The sequence below is a fragment of the Macaca thibetana genome, chromosome 5 (genome assembly GCF_024542745.1).
Source record: "Macaca thibetana thibetana isolate TM-01 chromosome 5, ASM2454274v1, whole genome shotgun sequence".
Lineage (NCBI taxonomy): Eukaryota > Metazoa > Chordata > Mammalia > Primates > Cercopithecidae > Macaca > Macaca thibetana.
In genome coordinates, this window is record NC_065582.1 from 183,233,989 (window position 1) to 183,250,902 (window position 16,914).

Below are 16,914 nucleotides of genomic sequence, written 5' to 3' on the forward strand. Positions count from 1 at the left end.
CTGTGTGCTAGCCTTGCCTGTTTTCATACCTGGAAACACAAGGATTGAAAGATTCAGCAATGAATCTATGCCATCTGCAGAAAACCTCAAACCTTCCATTTTGTTAACATTTCCAACACTTTTCCTCATCGTGTTTTCACCAGTGCCTCCCAGATTGAAACATCATCACTCCTGTTTCACACCAAGCATATCTCAGAGCAAGCACGTTCGGTACAGGAAAAATGCATGTCGCAGGAGACTGGGGCCGGGTAACTGATAACCAGCCCCAGGCTGGAACCCACAAATGTGCTCGTAATAATGAAGCAGGTGAAGTGCCAAGCCCATGCTGCCCAGGCCCTGTGCCAGGTACGAGGACACAAAGACTACCTCCTGCTAAAGTAGTCTGCTGCTCTCCAGGGGTTCCCGGAGAACAGAACAGTAGGCAGTGACCTGACTTACGATTCAGCTACAGGACAAAGAGTACATGGGAATGAATGCAGCACCTGGATCAGACCAGGATGGCAACCAGTTGATGGAGGGGCCTCCTGGAAGAGCTGAGGCTTTGCCTGGCCTCCATTGGAAACCTCTAGGATAGCCATTTCCACTTGCCTGCCTATGAGTGGAATAACAAATCTGGCTTTCTGGGCCAGCTGCTAGTGGTCACTGGGTGAAGGCCGATTTATAAAGATGTTCAGTATTTTTAATAAAATCTAAAATTACACCTCTAGGTGAGGCATGCAAGACAAACAGATATCAGACTCACTTCACAACCTGAAATCAACTTGGCGTGTCTAGCATGGCCAGGCACTGTCCTTAGCGCTGAATTCAGTGCCTCCAGTAAGCTCCCTGTGAATTTGGTACTGCCCTGCCATGCCCCATCGACAGCTGTAGAACCAGCATAGAGGGGCTCAAATAACTGGACCGGGGCATGCAGGCATGGGCTCTGCAGGGTATGTTGTCACAGCTCCTACGAGAGGGAAGGCCTATGGAAGAACTCCTGAGCTACAGGCAGAAAGGCTTGTCAGTGACCTAAGGGCAGGCTTTGCAGACTGTTCTCGATTCCCACTACAAAAAAAGGCTTGGGGGTTTGGAAGAAGGAAGACAAGATGTTTAGAATGAAGTTCCTACAATAGACAGAAATAATGGGATATTTGAATATTTCTTATTTGTGGATGAAAATTTAGACTTCACTATTACAGCCTGGTGAGGCGTTTGCTAGATGACTAGAAGCATAACTTAAGCCTCGTGCCAATTTTATTATTTTTTTTAGATTTCTTAAAAAAGAAAAAATTGAGTGATTGGTCGATTGATTGAGACAGGGTCTCGCTCTGTCGCACAGGCTGGAGTGCAGTGGTGCAATCTTGGCTCACTGCAACCTCCGCCTCCCGGGCTCAAGCAATCCTCTTACCTCATCCTCCTGAGTAGCTGGGACTACAGGTGCGCACTACCATGCTCAGCTAAGTTTTATATCTTTTGTAGAGACGGGATCTCACCATGTTGCCCAGGCTGGTCTTGAACTCCTGGACTCAAGCACTCAAGTAATCCGCCCACGGTGGCCTCCCAAAGTGTTGAGATTACAGGTGTGGGCCACCACGCCCAGTCCCCCAATTTTATTTTAATATTTAAAGTACAAAAAATGTGACTCATTATCCAGTTTGATCCCCCAGGCAGTGTAGAATAAACCTCACATGAGGGCATTCTCCAGTGAAGTTGCATTTCTGAGAACATCTTTCTATGTCCAAAAGCATCCACTGAGTTCAGCAAAAACAGCAGAATGGGGGTGCTATTCACAGAGGAGCTAATTAGCTGGCAGAGTTTGTATAGCAAATTAACATGTTGCTTCAAAGAAAACAAGTGACACAATCTGTGGCGAATCATAAAATCTGAGCTTTCAAGCAAAAAAGAAAACTTCAGAAAATTTGCATTTGCTGCTGTTGGCTTGAAAGGTCCTATACACTTAAAGGCCTTTCTGATGAGATCAGTGGTGATACGAACAAATATCATTTTTTGATATTAATAAAAGTGTCAACATCCAGAAGATATTCAGTGAACCAGTATTTGCAAAATGACCTATGAATGACACTAGAAAAACATGTATAAGTAGGGAGTCCATTCATGGAGTGAGCTGGAACCTGTGGATTTGAATGGTACAGAGTAGGGTAAGTTCAGTGATCTAGTTTCAGACTCTACATCGCAACTAACCATTAAGAAACTCTCACGCATTGGTGTACTCTCAGAGAAATCTACCAGGATTTGAAGAGGCTATTAAAATATTCTTCCTGGCAGGGCGCGGTGGCTCACGGCTGTAATCCCAGCATTTTGGGAGGCTAAGACAGACGAATCACGAGGTCAGGAGATCAAGACCATCCTGGCTAGCACAGTGAAACCCTGTCTCTACTAAAAATACAAAAAATTAGCCTGATGTGGTGGCACCCACCTGTAGTCCCAGCTCCTCGGGAGGCTGAGGCAGGAGAATCACTTGAATCCAGGAAGCAGAGGTTGCAGTGAGCCGAGATCACAAGAGACAGAGCGAGATTTTTTTTGAGACGGAGCAAGACTCCATCTCAAAAAAAAAAAAAAAAAAAAATTATTCTTCCTTTTTCCAACTACGTTATCTGTAAAAAGTTGAATTTTCTTCAGTAACTTCAACCAGACAACCTATGACAACAGACTGAATGCAGAAGATGAAGCTCCCACTGCTTCTACAGAGAGATCTAAGAGGTGTGAGTGACCCACTCTTCTTAAGAAATATGTTGGCCGGGTGCGGTGGCTCATGCCTGTAATCCCAGCACTTTGGGAGTCCAAGGCAGGCAGATCACCTGAGGTCAGGAGTTCGAGACCAGACTGGCCAACATGGTGGAATCCCGTCTCTACTAAAAAAAAATACAAAAAAATTAGCCGGGTGTGGTGGCGGGCACCTGCAATCCCAGCTACTTGGGAGGCTGAGGCAGGAGAATCACTTGAACCCGGGAGGCAGAGGTTTCAGTGAGCCAAGATCACACCATTGCATTCCAACCTGGGCAACAATGTTTTATTCTGGAAAACAGTTATTTTTACATGTGTAGTTTATGTTACATTATCTAAAAGTGTATTGCTTGTTACATTCTCTAATATATGTGAAATATGCAATTTATGTAATCTAATGAGAGCTTACATTTTTAAAATGACAATAAGCATTTAAAAAATTTCTCAGTTTGGCCGGGCGCGGTGGCTCAAGCCTGTAATCCCAGCACTTTGGGACGCCGAGACGGGCGGATCATGAGGTCAGGAGATCAAGACCATCCTGGCTAACACAGTGAAACCCCGTCTCTACTAAAAATACAAGAAAATTAGCCGGGCGAGGTGGCGGGCGCCTGTAGTCCCAGCTACTCGGGAGGCTGAGGCAGGAGAATGGCGTGAACCCGGGGGAGCGGAGCTTGCAGTGAGCCGAGATCGCGCCACTGCACTCCAGCCTGGGGCACAGAGCAAGACTCCGCGTCAAAAAAAAAAAAAAAAAAAATTTCTCAGTTTGAATTTCAATAAAGCAAGTACTGATATAAGTCTGCATAAAAAAGCACACTTCGGGGTCCTAAATTTTTAAGTATTAAGGGGCCTGAGTCCAAAACTGTTGAGAATTACTGCCCTGAGACACTGAGTTTATCTTAAGCTGGTACTGCATAGATCACTGGATGGCAGTGTAATAATGTGGCTATAAATGTGTGAAGATTTTTGGGTCCTGACTGGAATAACCCAACCATAAAGAGATTGGCTGGCATTAGTCGATAAGAAATTACTGTCAGTCTTCATGGATGTGACAATGGAACTGTGGCTACGTAAGATAATGGATGACTATTTTTAGAGACACTTATTGGAATATTCTAAGACAAAAAGGCACATTGTCTGGAACCCATATTAAAATACTGCATCAAAAAGAGGGTGGAAGAGAAAGTGGAAGAAAAAGAAGGCATAATGAAGTCAGAGTGGCAAAATGCTGATTAACTGTGGATCTGGGTAAGGAGTACATAGAGATTCGCTGTAGTCTCCACCCAGAATCCCGAATTCTACATTACAACATCTCACAGACCATTTTCAATGAAGTCCTGTATTTTGTGTTTGAGATCACTTTTTCTTTGATGTTCTGTAGCTGTCACTATCCTATATCCAGAGAAGGCTTTTTCAACATTTTACTTGGGAAATCTGATAAGCTTCCTTGCTGAACACTAGTATTTTTCAGTAATTCTGAGAATTTCTCAGCTATCATCTCCACCCTTATTCTGCTTCTCTTTGGGGACTCTGATTACTGGTGGCTAGACATCTTCACTGCATCCTTCAGGTCTCAACCTCTCTTCCGTGGCCCATCTCTTTGTTTCTTTGAGTTACATTCTATAGAATTCCCGTACTTCCTTCTTGCAACTCACCAGTTCTCTTTTCAGCTGTTTATTCTGTTTCATCTATCCATTAAGCTTTTCCAGAAAATTATGTTTTTGTTTCTAGTTTTAATTTTTTCAAATCTGAATGATCATTCTTTAGAGTATTAATCCTTAGCTTCCAATTTCAAACTTTTACAAAGTTTCTTTAAGCACAGTTAACACAGTTACTCTATATTCTTTTTTGAACACTTAAATGTCTTTGTTATGTGATTCTGTCTATTGCTTCTGCTGGCTTTCAAATGTGCTGTCATGAACCTTGTGTTTTATGACTTTTTTTACTGTGAGCTGCTCATTTGCGGGGATTTTATCTATTCGAATTCTCTGAGGTCACACTGAAGACTTCCGGAGGTGATCTGCATGCTACCTGACTTTACCAGCAATCTTGGACCACTGTAAAGCAACTTCCACGCTTGGGCTGTTTCATACCACACCAACACTTATTCAGACTCCAGCTCATGTGGCAGCTGGCTGATAGCTACCAAGTCTCTGGGAAGTTATACTCCCTGCATCCCCACCCCGAGGCCATGAGAGTTGCAGATCCCTGCTGTCCCTTTCAGTGCCCGGAGTTTCCACTTCAACCTTACTGAGGGTGTTGTCACTTACAGTCCCGGCATTATGTGCAGACCCCATCCTGGGCTAGGTTGTATCTTGTCTCCGGGATCAGAAGAAATCCCCGCAGCAAATGCTGACTTTCAAGCCCATGTATTTCTCAGGATTCCAGCTTTCAACTGGTTTTTCACCACTACAACTTATTCCCTTTCATGCCATCTCAGTTATACACTTTAAAACATTTCATCTTTGTTCTGAGAGAGAGTTTTGCTCTTGTTGCCCAGGCTGAAGTGCAGTGGCACAACCTCGGCTCACTGCAATCTCCACCTCCCAGGTTCAAGCGATTCTCCTGCCTTAGCCTCCCGAGTAGCTGGGATCACAGGCGTGTGCCACCATGCCTGGCTAAGTTTTTGTATTTTTAGTGGAGACGGGATTTCATCATGTTGGCCATGCTTGTCTCTAGCTCCTGACCTCAGGTAATCCAACCACCTCGGCCTCCCAAAATACTGGGATTATAGCCGTAAGCTACCACGCCCGACTTATTTTTTAATTATCTAGTAAATTCAGTTGTTTCCCTTGAAGGAAGGAATAGTTAAGGCTATCTAGTCTGCTGGACCCCTAGAAATCAATGTGGATATTTCTATGTGTAAAGGAAGTGAAAAAAGACACTGATCAAACAGCTTCAGAGTATATGCATTTTTTTCAAGCCACAAGAAATTCTTTTTTTTTTCTTTTGTTTGGTTTTGTTGTGTGTGTGAGACAGTCTCACTCTGTCACCCCGACTGGAGTGCAGTGGCACGATCCTGGCTCAATGCAACCTCTGCCTCCCTGGTTCAAGCGATTCTCCTGCCTCAGCCTCCCAAGTAGCTGGGACTACAGGTGCCTGCCACTATGCCCGGCTAATTTTTGTATTTTTAGTAGAGATAGGGTTTCATCATATTGGCCAGGCTGGTCTCGAACTCCTGACCTCAGGTGATCCGCCCGCTTCGGACTCCCAAAGTGCTGGGATTACAGGTGTGAGCCACTGCACCTGGCCTCAAGCCACAAGAAATTATTTCTATGTAAACTGCTAGGAATTTGCTCTAATAATCAAATTAATTTTTGTCAGCTTCATAAAACAGTGTCCTACAGTAACTATGTGAGGAGGCACAGACCTCCCCAGCACTTTCTGGAGAGCAGCAGCAGCTCTCTTCACTACCAGAGTCTCTCTGGGCACCAGGTTTAGGTGGGCTGGACAGCATCCTTCTTAACCTGAGCCAATGTTCTTGTAAAAGACAGAGGAGGGGCTCTGGATTTGAACCTCTGAAGGGCGGGCAGACTCTCAGGTAGAGATGGGGAGGCAGTGCTGCGAGAGATGCCAGAGGAAGGAAGAGGTACCAGAAGGAAGCCTGGTGGCACTACCCAGTGGACTCAGACCTTGAAACAGGATAACTGCCCCCCACTCCGCCCCCACCCCTCACCCTACCCATTCACCTTGCTGCCTCTTCTCAGAATAGATACCTCCCCATGGCTTGGTGCAGTGAAGCTTGAGGAAGGCTGTGAACCCCCTGAAATGACTCACAATATATGTATGTAATTTTTTCTTTTCTTTTTGAGATAGGATCTCACTCTCTTGCCCAGGCTGGAGTGCACTGGCTCACCACAGCCTCAACCCTGAGCTCAAATGATCCTCTTGCCTCACAGCCTCTTGAGTAGCACGCATCATCACGCCTGGTTAATTTAATTTTAAATTTTTTTGGTATAGATGGGGTCTCCCCATGTTGCCCAGGCTGGTCTCAAGTTCTTGGGCTCAAGCGATCCTCCCACTTTTGGCTTCCCAAAATCCCAAAATTACAGGTATGAGCCACAATGCCCAGGCTATATGTAAATTTTTCCAAGAGGGTCCATCAACTTGAGAATCAGATAAAGACCAATGCCGGTGCTTACTATATTTGTTTCAAAATGTAGTTTTACCACTAAGAAAGCACCCAAAACTAGATGCTCAGCCCTCTCGCCATGTGATGCCCTGTACCACCTCTGGACTCTTCAGAGTCCAAGTCCCCACCTGCAAGAAGGCTCTACCTATCTACATGGGCAGATGTGGCCCCTCAAACTTGGACTTCTCAGCCTTCCTAACCGTAAGAAATAAATTCCTTTCTTTATTTAAAGAAAGAAAGCACCTAAAACTAGCACCCAAATACACGTAAGTATTATTTAATAATAAAGTTTAAATGATGATGAAAAACTCCACAGACGAATAGTAACAGTCAAGGAAGCTTTGAGGGCTTATCTCTGGGACGCATGGTCTCCTTCCAAACCACGGGGGCACTGAGGCTGTTGAGAATTGACCACAGCGTACCCGTAACCATATTTCTATACCATGCTCCTTCCACCCAATGTGGTGATTCCTCTTTTGAGGGGGCCAGACCCATCTGTGTGTCTCTCTTGTTACGACTGCCAGATCCCCATTGGCAAGGATGGGGACAGGGCCTGTCTTGAGACTGCAAGCAGATCCTTAACTCAGTGCTGGCTTATTGGGTGAATGCATGCATGCATGAATGAATGAATGCCACTGGGCTGTAAACAAGTTGTTCTCTACAGCCTTCACGCTCTTCATGGGCATTTTACCTAATAACAGCTCTGTCTACAGCAACAAAAGAATGAACAACCTAAGTAGGACACTGGAGATTTCTCTGTCTCCTTATAAAGGCACACACAGGTGCTCCCCTCAAACTGCCCCATGCCTCATTCCCAGGACCTCAAGGTCCTCCAAACGGTACTTCCATGAGGTGACACCTGGTTATCAATCCACCCAATGCTCTTATCCAGTGGCAAAGTCCAGAGGAAAGACAAACAGGTCCTCTCCCACAGAGGAGAGGGGCCTATGACAGTGTGTGGGGGTGCGACAGCGAGGTCAGCATATAAGCATGAGAAGCTTCCTCCTGCCACATGCTTCTCTTCTCTTCAGTTCATCCAAACAGAAAGAAAAACACACGTTTTCTCTCTTACCAGAGTGCCAAGGAAGGTGCTGATGGAGCGTGCAGCCTGGCAGAGGGCGCCGTACTCCTCAAGCAGGAGGGAGATGAACTGGTGCGCTTGTGGCGGACCCTGCAGGCCAGATGGTGCCTTCACCTTGGCCGCAGCCGACAGCTGCCGGAGCAGGCGGACCTTCATCTCTAGCACGTACTCTCGAGCTTGCTGTTCCAGACGCTGGTACAGCTGGTAGGGGTCCCTCTCGCAGAGCCTACACAGAGAAGAGGGTCACCAGGGCCTACCCACCAGGGCCCGTGGGTGCTGTGATGTCAGTGGGCATCTTTTCTGAAGCCCTTCAACAGGTGACCACCTCTGGATGATCACACAGTCATCTTCTTCATAACCACCTGTGAGAGGCATGATCACCCCACCTAATGGATGGAGAATCCGGGGCACAGAGTGTCACCAGGAACTAACAGGAAAAGTGACATTTATTGAGTTTCTCCTGTATAGCACAGTTCATGCACATGCACTAATTCAGTTTGCTGCGTGTAGTGCCTGCTTTACAGATGGGACATTTTGGCCCACACAGGTTGGGTGAGTTGCATGAACTCACACAGCTGGAAGAGCACGCTACCACCTCTCAGCAGCTGGCCCCAGACGAACACGCTCAGACACGAGGCTGGGGACAACTCCGTTAAAGGCTTATATGTTAACAAGTAAAAAGCACTGATCCCAGTAGAGGTGCCACCTGGCTGCAGATCTGGGGCAGCCTGCTCTTTCCTTCTTTCTACAGGCTCAGTGTACAATCCAAATGGGTTTGTAATAGGCTTATCAAAAGAGGAAACTTTAGACACAATTTATCCTTTTTTAAAAATTATCCCACCAAAAAAGCAATAAAGGTGTGTAAAATAAAATTTGTAGGCTGAAGGCTGGGCGCAGAGGCTCACACCTATAATCCCAGTACTTTGGGAGGCCGAGGCGGGCGGATCACGAGGTCAGGAGATCAAGACCATCCTGGCCAACACGGTGAAATCCTGTCTCTACTGAAAACAAACAAACAAACAAAAAACCCAAAAAATTAGCCGGGCGTGGTGGCAGGCACCTGTAGTCCCAGTTACTCAGGAGGCTGAGGCAGGAGAATGGTGTGAACCCAGGAGGCGGAGCTTGCAGTGAGCCGAGATAGCGCCACTGTACTCCAGCTGGGCAACAGAATGAGACTCTGTCTCCAAAAAAAAAAAAAAAAAAAAAAAAAGGAAATTTGTAGGCTGAAGGGTAGGAAAAAAATAATACATGTCCCATGACTAAGCCACAAATGCAATGAACATTTTCATGAATTTCCCTCCAAACTTTGGGATAATCCATTTTTTTTATTGACACAAATATGTGTATGATAATCCACATCTTGAAACTTATTCTACAGTACTGGCATTGCTATGGTTAAATTTAATTGTATTTTAATCCAGGAGCCTCTAGATGGAAACCTAAAACCGTTGATGTAATAACAAAAATTCATCTACAACCCATCACCAGGAGAAACCAGTTTGAGTTCATCACTCTAATAAAAATGAGTTGTAAAATGTATTAAACTACAGCTCCTGGATTTTACATAGTAAATCCTTTCACCTTCTACATACCATATTATGTCAAAAGAAAAGAAAGTTGTCACCTGTTCTATTTTTAAATTGCCATACTACCTAGCTAGGTTGTAAAAGACAAGTGCCAAGTAAAATCTTGCAATGGAACATGTGAAGCCTTATGGAAAATGTGGATTAAAAAATAGTGTTGATGGATGGGATTCCTATTATGGTTAGTACATTTCAGATAGACATTAATTTTTTTGAGTATGACAATTGTAATTTCAACTACTAGTATAAAAAACTGTCCTCTGAAATAGAACGTATTTCATCTGCTAGAAGAAAGCCACAGAAGAGTCAAATTTTGACAGAGACAACCAAACTCAGAAGCAGACTGGACACCGGACTGTTCTCTAAGCATGTCGGACTTACGTCCCTTTTATTTATTTATTTATTTTTTGGGGGGTCTATTTCTGTATTTTATAAATTTAAGGAAATAACCATGTGATAATTTCGCAAACAGATTTTTTTAAGTTATATAAAAAGGAGGCAGCGAGGCTGGGTGTGGTGGCTCACACCTGTAATCCCAGCACTTTGGGAGGCAAGATCGAGACCATCCTAGCTAACACGGTGAAACCCCATCTCTACTAAAAATACAAAAAATTAGCTGGCGTGGTGGCGGGTGCCTGTACTCCCAGCTACTCGGGAGGCTGAGGCAGGAGAATGGCGTGAATCCAGGAGGCAGAGTTTGCAGTGAGCCAAGATTGCGCCACTGCACTCCAGCCTGGGTGACAGAGTGAGACCCCGTCTCAAAAAAAAAAAAAAAAAAAAAAGGAGACAGCGATATGCTGAAGATGCTATGGAAGCTCATTCGCTAACTCTCACATACATTCAACAGATACTGGCACATCAACCACACACTGGCTGCTACTCTAAGGTACTGAAGTTGCAACGTTAATGATCTGTGAAGTCATAGGTTTGATGTGAAGGTTATACATTTTTTCCTAATACTCACTAGGAAACCTAACTTCCTTTGTTGTTTTTTTGTTTTTGTTTTTGGAGACAGGGTTTTACTCTGTTGCCCAGGCTGGAGTGCAGTGGAGCAATCCTAGCTCACTGCAGCACTGAACTCCTGAGCTTGAGAGCTGCTCCTGCCTCAGCCTCCCAAGCAACTGAGACCACAAGTGTGCTTCATTACACCTGGCTAATTTTTTTATTTTGTGTAGAGACAAGTCACTATGTTGCCCAGGCTAGTCTTGAACTGTTGGGCCCAAGAAATCCTCCCAAAGTGCTGGGATTACAGATGTGAGCCACCATGCTTGGCTGGAAACCTAACTTCTAATAAAAGCACATACCACAGAGAAGGACCTCTTGCAATACCAGTGGCTCGAAGGTCAAACCCTGAACATACTTGGCTGAATTCATGAGTTAACCTAATCTACGGCTAATCACTATCCTTGCCTCCAGGATAAAATCTACCGCACAGCAAACATCAGTTTATAAAACTCCTGGCTAGGCACAGTGGCTCACACCTGTAATCCCAACACTTTGGGAGACCGAGGCGGGTGGATCAGAAGGTCAGGAGTTCAAGGCCAGCCTGGCCAAGATGGTGAAATCCCATCTCTACTAAAAATACAAAAATTAGCTGGGCACAGTGGCAGGCGCCTGTAATCCCAGCTACTCAGGAGGCTGAGGCAGGAGAATCGCTTGAACTCAGGCGGCAGAGGTTGCAGTGAGCTGAGATTACAACCACTGCACACCAGCCTGGGCGACAGAGTGAGACTCTGAGGGGAGGGAGGAAAAAAAAAAATCTCTCCCAAATGTGATGCATTCAAAATGTGAGAAAGAAACCCAAATGAGAATCAACCCACGAAACAGCCATCTCAAATCTGTTGCTTTCATTTGAAACATTTCAAAAAACATAAAAGGCCGGGCGCACTGGCTCACACCTGTAATCCCAGCACTTTGGGAGGCTGAGACGAGAGGATCATGAGGTCAGGAGATCGAGACCATCCTGGCTAACACGGTGAAACCCTGTCTCTACTAAAAATACAAAAAATTAGGTGCAGTGGCAGGCACCTGTAGTCCCAGCTACTCGGGAGGCTGAGGCAGGAGAATGGCGTGAACCCGGGAGGCGGAGTTTGCAGTGAGTCAAGATTGCGCCACTGCACTCCAGCCTGGGCGACAGAGCAAGACTCCATCTCAAAAAAAAAAATAAAAAAAATAAAATAAGGCCAAGCGCGGTGGCTCAAGCCTGTAATCCCAGCACTTTGGGAGGCCGAGACGGGCAGATCACGAGGTCAGGAAATCGAGACCATCCTGGCTAACAGGGTGAAACCCCGTCTCTACTAAAAAATACGAAAAGCTAGCCGGGCGAGGTGGCGGGCGCCTGTAGTCTCAGCTACTCGGGAGGCTGAGGGCAGGAGAATGGTGTGAACCCGGGAGGCGGAGCTTGCAGTGAGCTGAGATCCCGCCACTGCACTCCAGCCTGGGCAACAGAGCAAGACTCTGCCTCAAAAAAATAAAATAAAATAATAAAATAAAAATACGTTACGTCGCTGGGCACAGTGGCTCACGCCTGTAATTCCAGCACTTTGGGAGGTCAAAGCAGGTGGATTACGTTTGAGACCAACCTGACCAACATGGTGAAACCCCGTCTCTATTAAAATACAAAAATGAGCTGGGCACAGTGGTGGGCACCTGTAATCCCAGTTACTTGGGAGGCTGAGACATAAGAATAGCTTGAACCTAGGAGGCGGGGGTTGCAGTGAGCTGAGATCACACAATTGCACTCCAGCCTGGGTGACAGAGCAAGAGTCCGTCTCAAAAAAAAAAAAAAAAAAAAAAAAAAAGTTACATCAAACTATAAGGAAGAATCAAAATTATGGCCACCTCAAATTCTGTGTGGTTACTGAGCATAAGGTATCTGCTGAAGAACAGCTGCGGCATCAAGACAAACAGCCACACAGCCAGGCACGCCTCGGCTGTCTCGGCCTCATGAGCCACAGGCACATACACAAGCTACCCAACCTCACAGAGCCCCATTTTCTCACTTTGTAAATGGGCTAACTCCGCCTTTCTCCTTGGGTTGATAAAGGCAAGAGTGCTTGTAAAAGTACTCTGCATCATCCGGGGCACAGGGGGACTCAGAAAGGCAGGTATTATCATCAGTCTTCACACAAACAAGTGACAGAAACATTTCTTGTGTAATTACACAGGCAATAGCGTTTCATCGGAATCAGAAAAATTCAAGATGTCTGGCCTAGGGGGGTCGCTTTTGCCAGTCCATCTGCTGCAGACTCAACAGGCACCAAAGGCTGAGCAAGCCCAGCTGAGCACTGTAAGGAAAGCCCATCCTGAAAGGAGCGGCTCCAAGCGCAGCGGGCAGGGCAGGGGTTTGCACAGGGCCAAAACAGGAAGGGGTGGTATGTACCGATCCACGAGCTCCTTTACTCCCTCCTTGTCAGGCACCAGAGACTGGTCCTGGTCATCTGCCAGCGGGGTCCCTGCCTGGCGGTAGATGCAGCGCACTGTGTAGCGCACTTCTGACCAGTAGTTCTGCAGCTGCTGAGGTTCCCGGTCCGCCTCTGCCGAAATTTCTCTGTGAGACAACACAGGAAGGTTAGAAACTCACCACAATCTGCTGCCCTTCCTCACCTAGCACATTGTCCTCAGAGGACCTCCCAGACTCTTGTACCTTGCCCAGCTCCCAGGAGCCGGCAATCAGGGTGATGGCATCCCCAGCACAGCTCCCAGGGTGCACTCTGCGTAAGAGCTTAGCCACTGCACAGATGACAGGAGCATCTGTGGCTACTGTCCATAATAAGGGTACCCACATCCCCACTGCTGATCTGGCCTTCACCTCCAAGGTACCTAATGGGCAGCCTTGCCCCCACCCTTTGACCCCCACTTGGCTACATGCATTCCTTCCTGAGCCAGATTTTTAGATCTGCTCCCGGGCTTGGCATGGTGGCTCATGCCTGTAATCCCAGCACTTTGGGAGGTGAAGACAGACTAATTGCTTGAGTCCAGGAGTTTGAGACCAGCCTGGGCAACATGGCAAAGCCCCATCTCTACAAAGTATACAAAAATTAGCTCCACATGGTGGTGCGCACCTGTAGTCCCAGATACCGGGACTGAAGTGGGAGTAGTCACTTGAGCCTGGAAGGCGGAGGTTGTGGTGAGCCGAGATCACGCCACTGCCCTCCAGCCTGGAGGACAGAGCCAGACCCCGCCTCAAAAAAAAAAGACGAGCTCCTGGGCTCTCCCCTCAGCCACTCAGTGGCAGCCAGTCAGGCTCTCCCCCCTCACTCCTCTCATTCACTGAGGCTGCTCTTAGATTCTGATTATTTAAGGACTCCTCCTCTTGTTGTGAGGATGCTTCCTAGTGCCAGTTCCTCAAGAGCGGGAGTTTTTGTCTTACTCATCTGGTTCTTTCCCACAATAGCGAAGCAACTGCCTTACTCTTGTTGCTGTCTGTCACATTAGCCCAGTTTCTCGGTCCAGCTCCAATATGCAGGTCTGCATGTCACTGTGGACAGGTGTGAGCAACGTGGCACACACGTCACATACCTGCGCTCACTGCAGGCCTCGCACGAGCATGCGGTGTCCGAAGGCAGCGTCTGTGCACCCAGAGCGAGCCTCCCACCACTGCCGGCCTCCGGCTGGGAGCCACCAAGCGAGGAGTGAAGAAGAAAATCTTGGCTCTGCTTTAAAAAGAGAACAGAATAGACCAGTTATGTTAAAATGTTCAAGGCATCAATTTTTTATTAACTGCTCAGGAAAATGCCTCTTAAAAACTGTAAAACGTAGACATTGAAAAGAAACTATCTTGGCTGGATGCAGTGGCTCACATTTGTAATCTCAGCACTTTGGGAGTCTGAGGTGGGTGGATCACTGGACAACATGGTGAAACACCACTGCTACAAGAAATACAAAAAACAGGCTGGGCGTGTCGGAGCCTGCCTGTAGTCCCAGCTACCCAGGAGGCTGAGGTGTGAGGATCATTTGAGCCTGGGAAGTTGAGGCTATAGTGAGCCGTGATCATGCCCCACTGCACTTCTGCCTGGATGACAGAGACATTGTCACACAGACACATGCACACAAAAAGGAAACAATTCGGCTGGGCATGGTGGTTCACACCTGTAATCCCACCACTTTGGGAAGCCGAGATGGGAGGACCACTTGAAGAGCCCAGACGTTTGAGACTAGCCTGGGTAACACAGCAAGACCTCGTCTCTATTTAAAAATTTTTTAAAGTATAAAAATTAATTGATATTAAATTTAAAAAGGAACAGTTTTACTCCCAGTGTCCTAATCATCACACATGATGATCACCTCAGTGGGCACCTCTGGAAAGTGACATATGCCCACGGTCGCCTGAGACAGCACTTGGTAGAAACCTAGTGACCTCTCTGAGCCTAGCATCAAGCAGCCGGGGCAGAGGCCTCTCCGTCCTGGGGAATCCCACAGCCTGCACTGCCTGCTCTGACTGAGGAACAAGGAGGCTTCAGAGAACACTTGGCCAGGCACGATGGCTCAGGCCTGTAATCCCAGCACTTTGGGAGGCCGAGGCAGGCAGATCACCTGAGGTCAGGAGTTCAAGACCAGCCTGACCCACGTGGTGAAACCCATCTCTTCTAAAAATACAAAAATTAGCCGGGCATGGTGGTGCTCGCCTGTAATCTCAACTGCTCGGGAGGCTGAGGCAGGAGAATCGCTTGAACCTGGGAGGCAGAGGTTGCAGTGAGCCAAGATCGCGCCACTGCAGTCCAGCCTGAGAAACAGAGAGAGACTTTGTCTCAAAAAAAAAAAAAAAAAAAAAAAAAGAGAGAGAGAACACTGGGCAAAGACTTTCCTATGTCCCATGCCCAACAGTAAGCACCAAAAGGATTTCACCAACAACAACTAGAGAAACACAACATAACCTCAGGTTCCTCCTCCCGCTCAGTCACCCACCCATCCGGCACCGGGGCTCCTTCTAGAACAGGTCCTGAGAAGGACTCTGCTCCTTGGGAAAAGGGGCACAGGTCTCAGAGCTGAGGGTGCCCACAGGGTGATGCAGGGTGCTAGAAAGGCTTCCCCAGGCTCACGATAGGGGCTGCCAGCTCCATAATCATTGCGTTCCCCTGATCCCCACAGCCTGAGGAAGAGAATCACAGTCACAAGAGAGACTTCCAGAAAGGAATTCACCTAAGTCACGAGTATTGCACTATTCCCACTCTGGTTCCCACAAGGAAAAGTGTGCTCTCCTTACTAACCCCTCCCCCAATCAAGCATGAAGCCACTGAGACAAGCCCTCAGAGAGACAGCTGGTGGCCTATGGCAAGGAGCCTGGGGCTCACCCTGGGCTGGACTTGGCCAGGTCTGTTCAGAGGCCTGCACCACCCCAGTCTGCTGCTGAGCCAAGCACAAGGAAACTCACAAGGGCCTGTGGTGGGTGCTGTGGAGTTGGGACACAAAGACACTGGGGCAGGCCTCACAGAAAAGACCCTGCAGCAGAAGAGCCTGAGCATTGCTAAGTGGGCAGAGGATTAAGACAGCAGGGGACCTAGCTCAGCTGCCACCAGCACACAGAAGGGCAAGAGCTTGTGTCATCCTGAAAGAATCCCACCCCAAACAGGTCCTGCTGGGAAGCTGACCCCAGAATTACACCACGAGGGAGGGGGGGCAGAGTGCGGGATGGCAGTGGTAGGGGGAGGGGGGCAGGCTGGTTGTGCCACACAGAGTCTCAACCAGACAGTCCAGCATGAAGTCCCTACCGAGGTCTCAAAAGTGCCCAAAGGTCTGAGAAGGTTTTGCTCTGTTCTGAATGTTTGTGCTCCCGCCCGCCCCTGTTCATAAGTTGAAATTTTAACCCCTAAGGGAATGTATCAGGAAGTGGGGCCTTTAGGAAGCGATTAGGTCATGAGGACGGCGTCTTCGTGAATGGGATTAATGTCCTTTTATAAAGGAGGCCCCAGAGAGCTGCCACATCCTTCCACCGCATGAGGACAGCGAGAGGGCACCAGCTATGAACCAAAGCTCAGCCCTCCCCAGGCACCAATCGCTAGCACCTTAATCTTAGACCTTCCAACCTTCCAGACTGTAAGATATAAATGTCCGCTGTTTATAAGCAGCCCAGCCCGTGGTATTTTGTTGTAGCAGCCTGAGCACACTACAGCAGCCTCCCCCAAGAAAGAGCCAGCAACCACTGGGCCACCCATTAGGACCACAGACCTAGTGCTAGTGGGCCAAAAAGAACCCGAGACAACCCAGAAGAGAACAAAGACCCCCAAGTCTCCACTCCAGAGCCCCTTCTCCATCCTGGAGGAACTGGGCAGGCATAAGGAGGCAGGACATACACCACCGCCTCCGCCCATGGGGACTCCTGCCACCACTTAACTTGAGGGGAAGAGGCTTTGGATTAATTAGATGAGACATACAGGTTTTTTTGTTTTTGTTTTTTT

The 16,914-nt window shown here is 47.4% G+C and overlaps 1 protein-coding gene across 3 annotated transcripts in view; it reads right to left on the bottom strand.

Annotated features, from left to right (window-relative positions):
• FAM193A (family with sequence similarity 193 member A) overlaps positions 1–16,914 on the bottom strand; it is a 198,250-nt gene that overhangs the window by 95,913 nt on the left and 85,423 nt on the right. For 2 of the 3 annotated variants that reach the window (XM_050792252.1, XM_050792255.1), the window contains 3 exons: positions 14,039–14,172; positions 12,900–13,067; positions 7,926–8,160 (listed from right to left, as the gene is read on the bottom strand). In XM_050792252.1, the coding sequence (XP_050648209.1) occupies positions 7,926–8,160; positions 12,900–13,067; positions 14,039–14,172 (537 nt within the window). Of the gene's footprint in view, positions 1–7,925; positions 8,161–12,899; positions 13,068–14,038; positions 14,176–16,914 lie in introns of all 3 variants that reach the window. The other variant, XM_050792253.1, reaches the window with a different exon arrangement.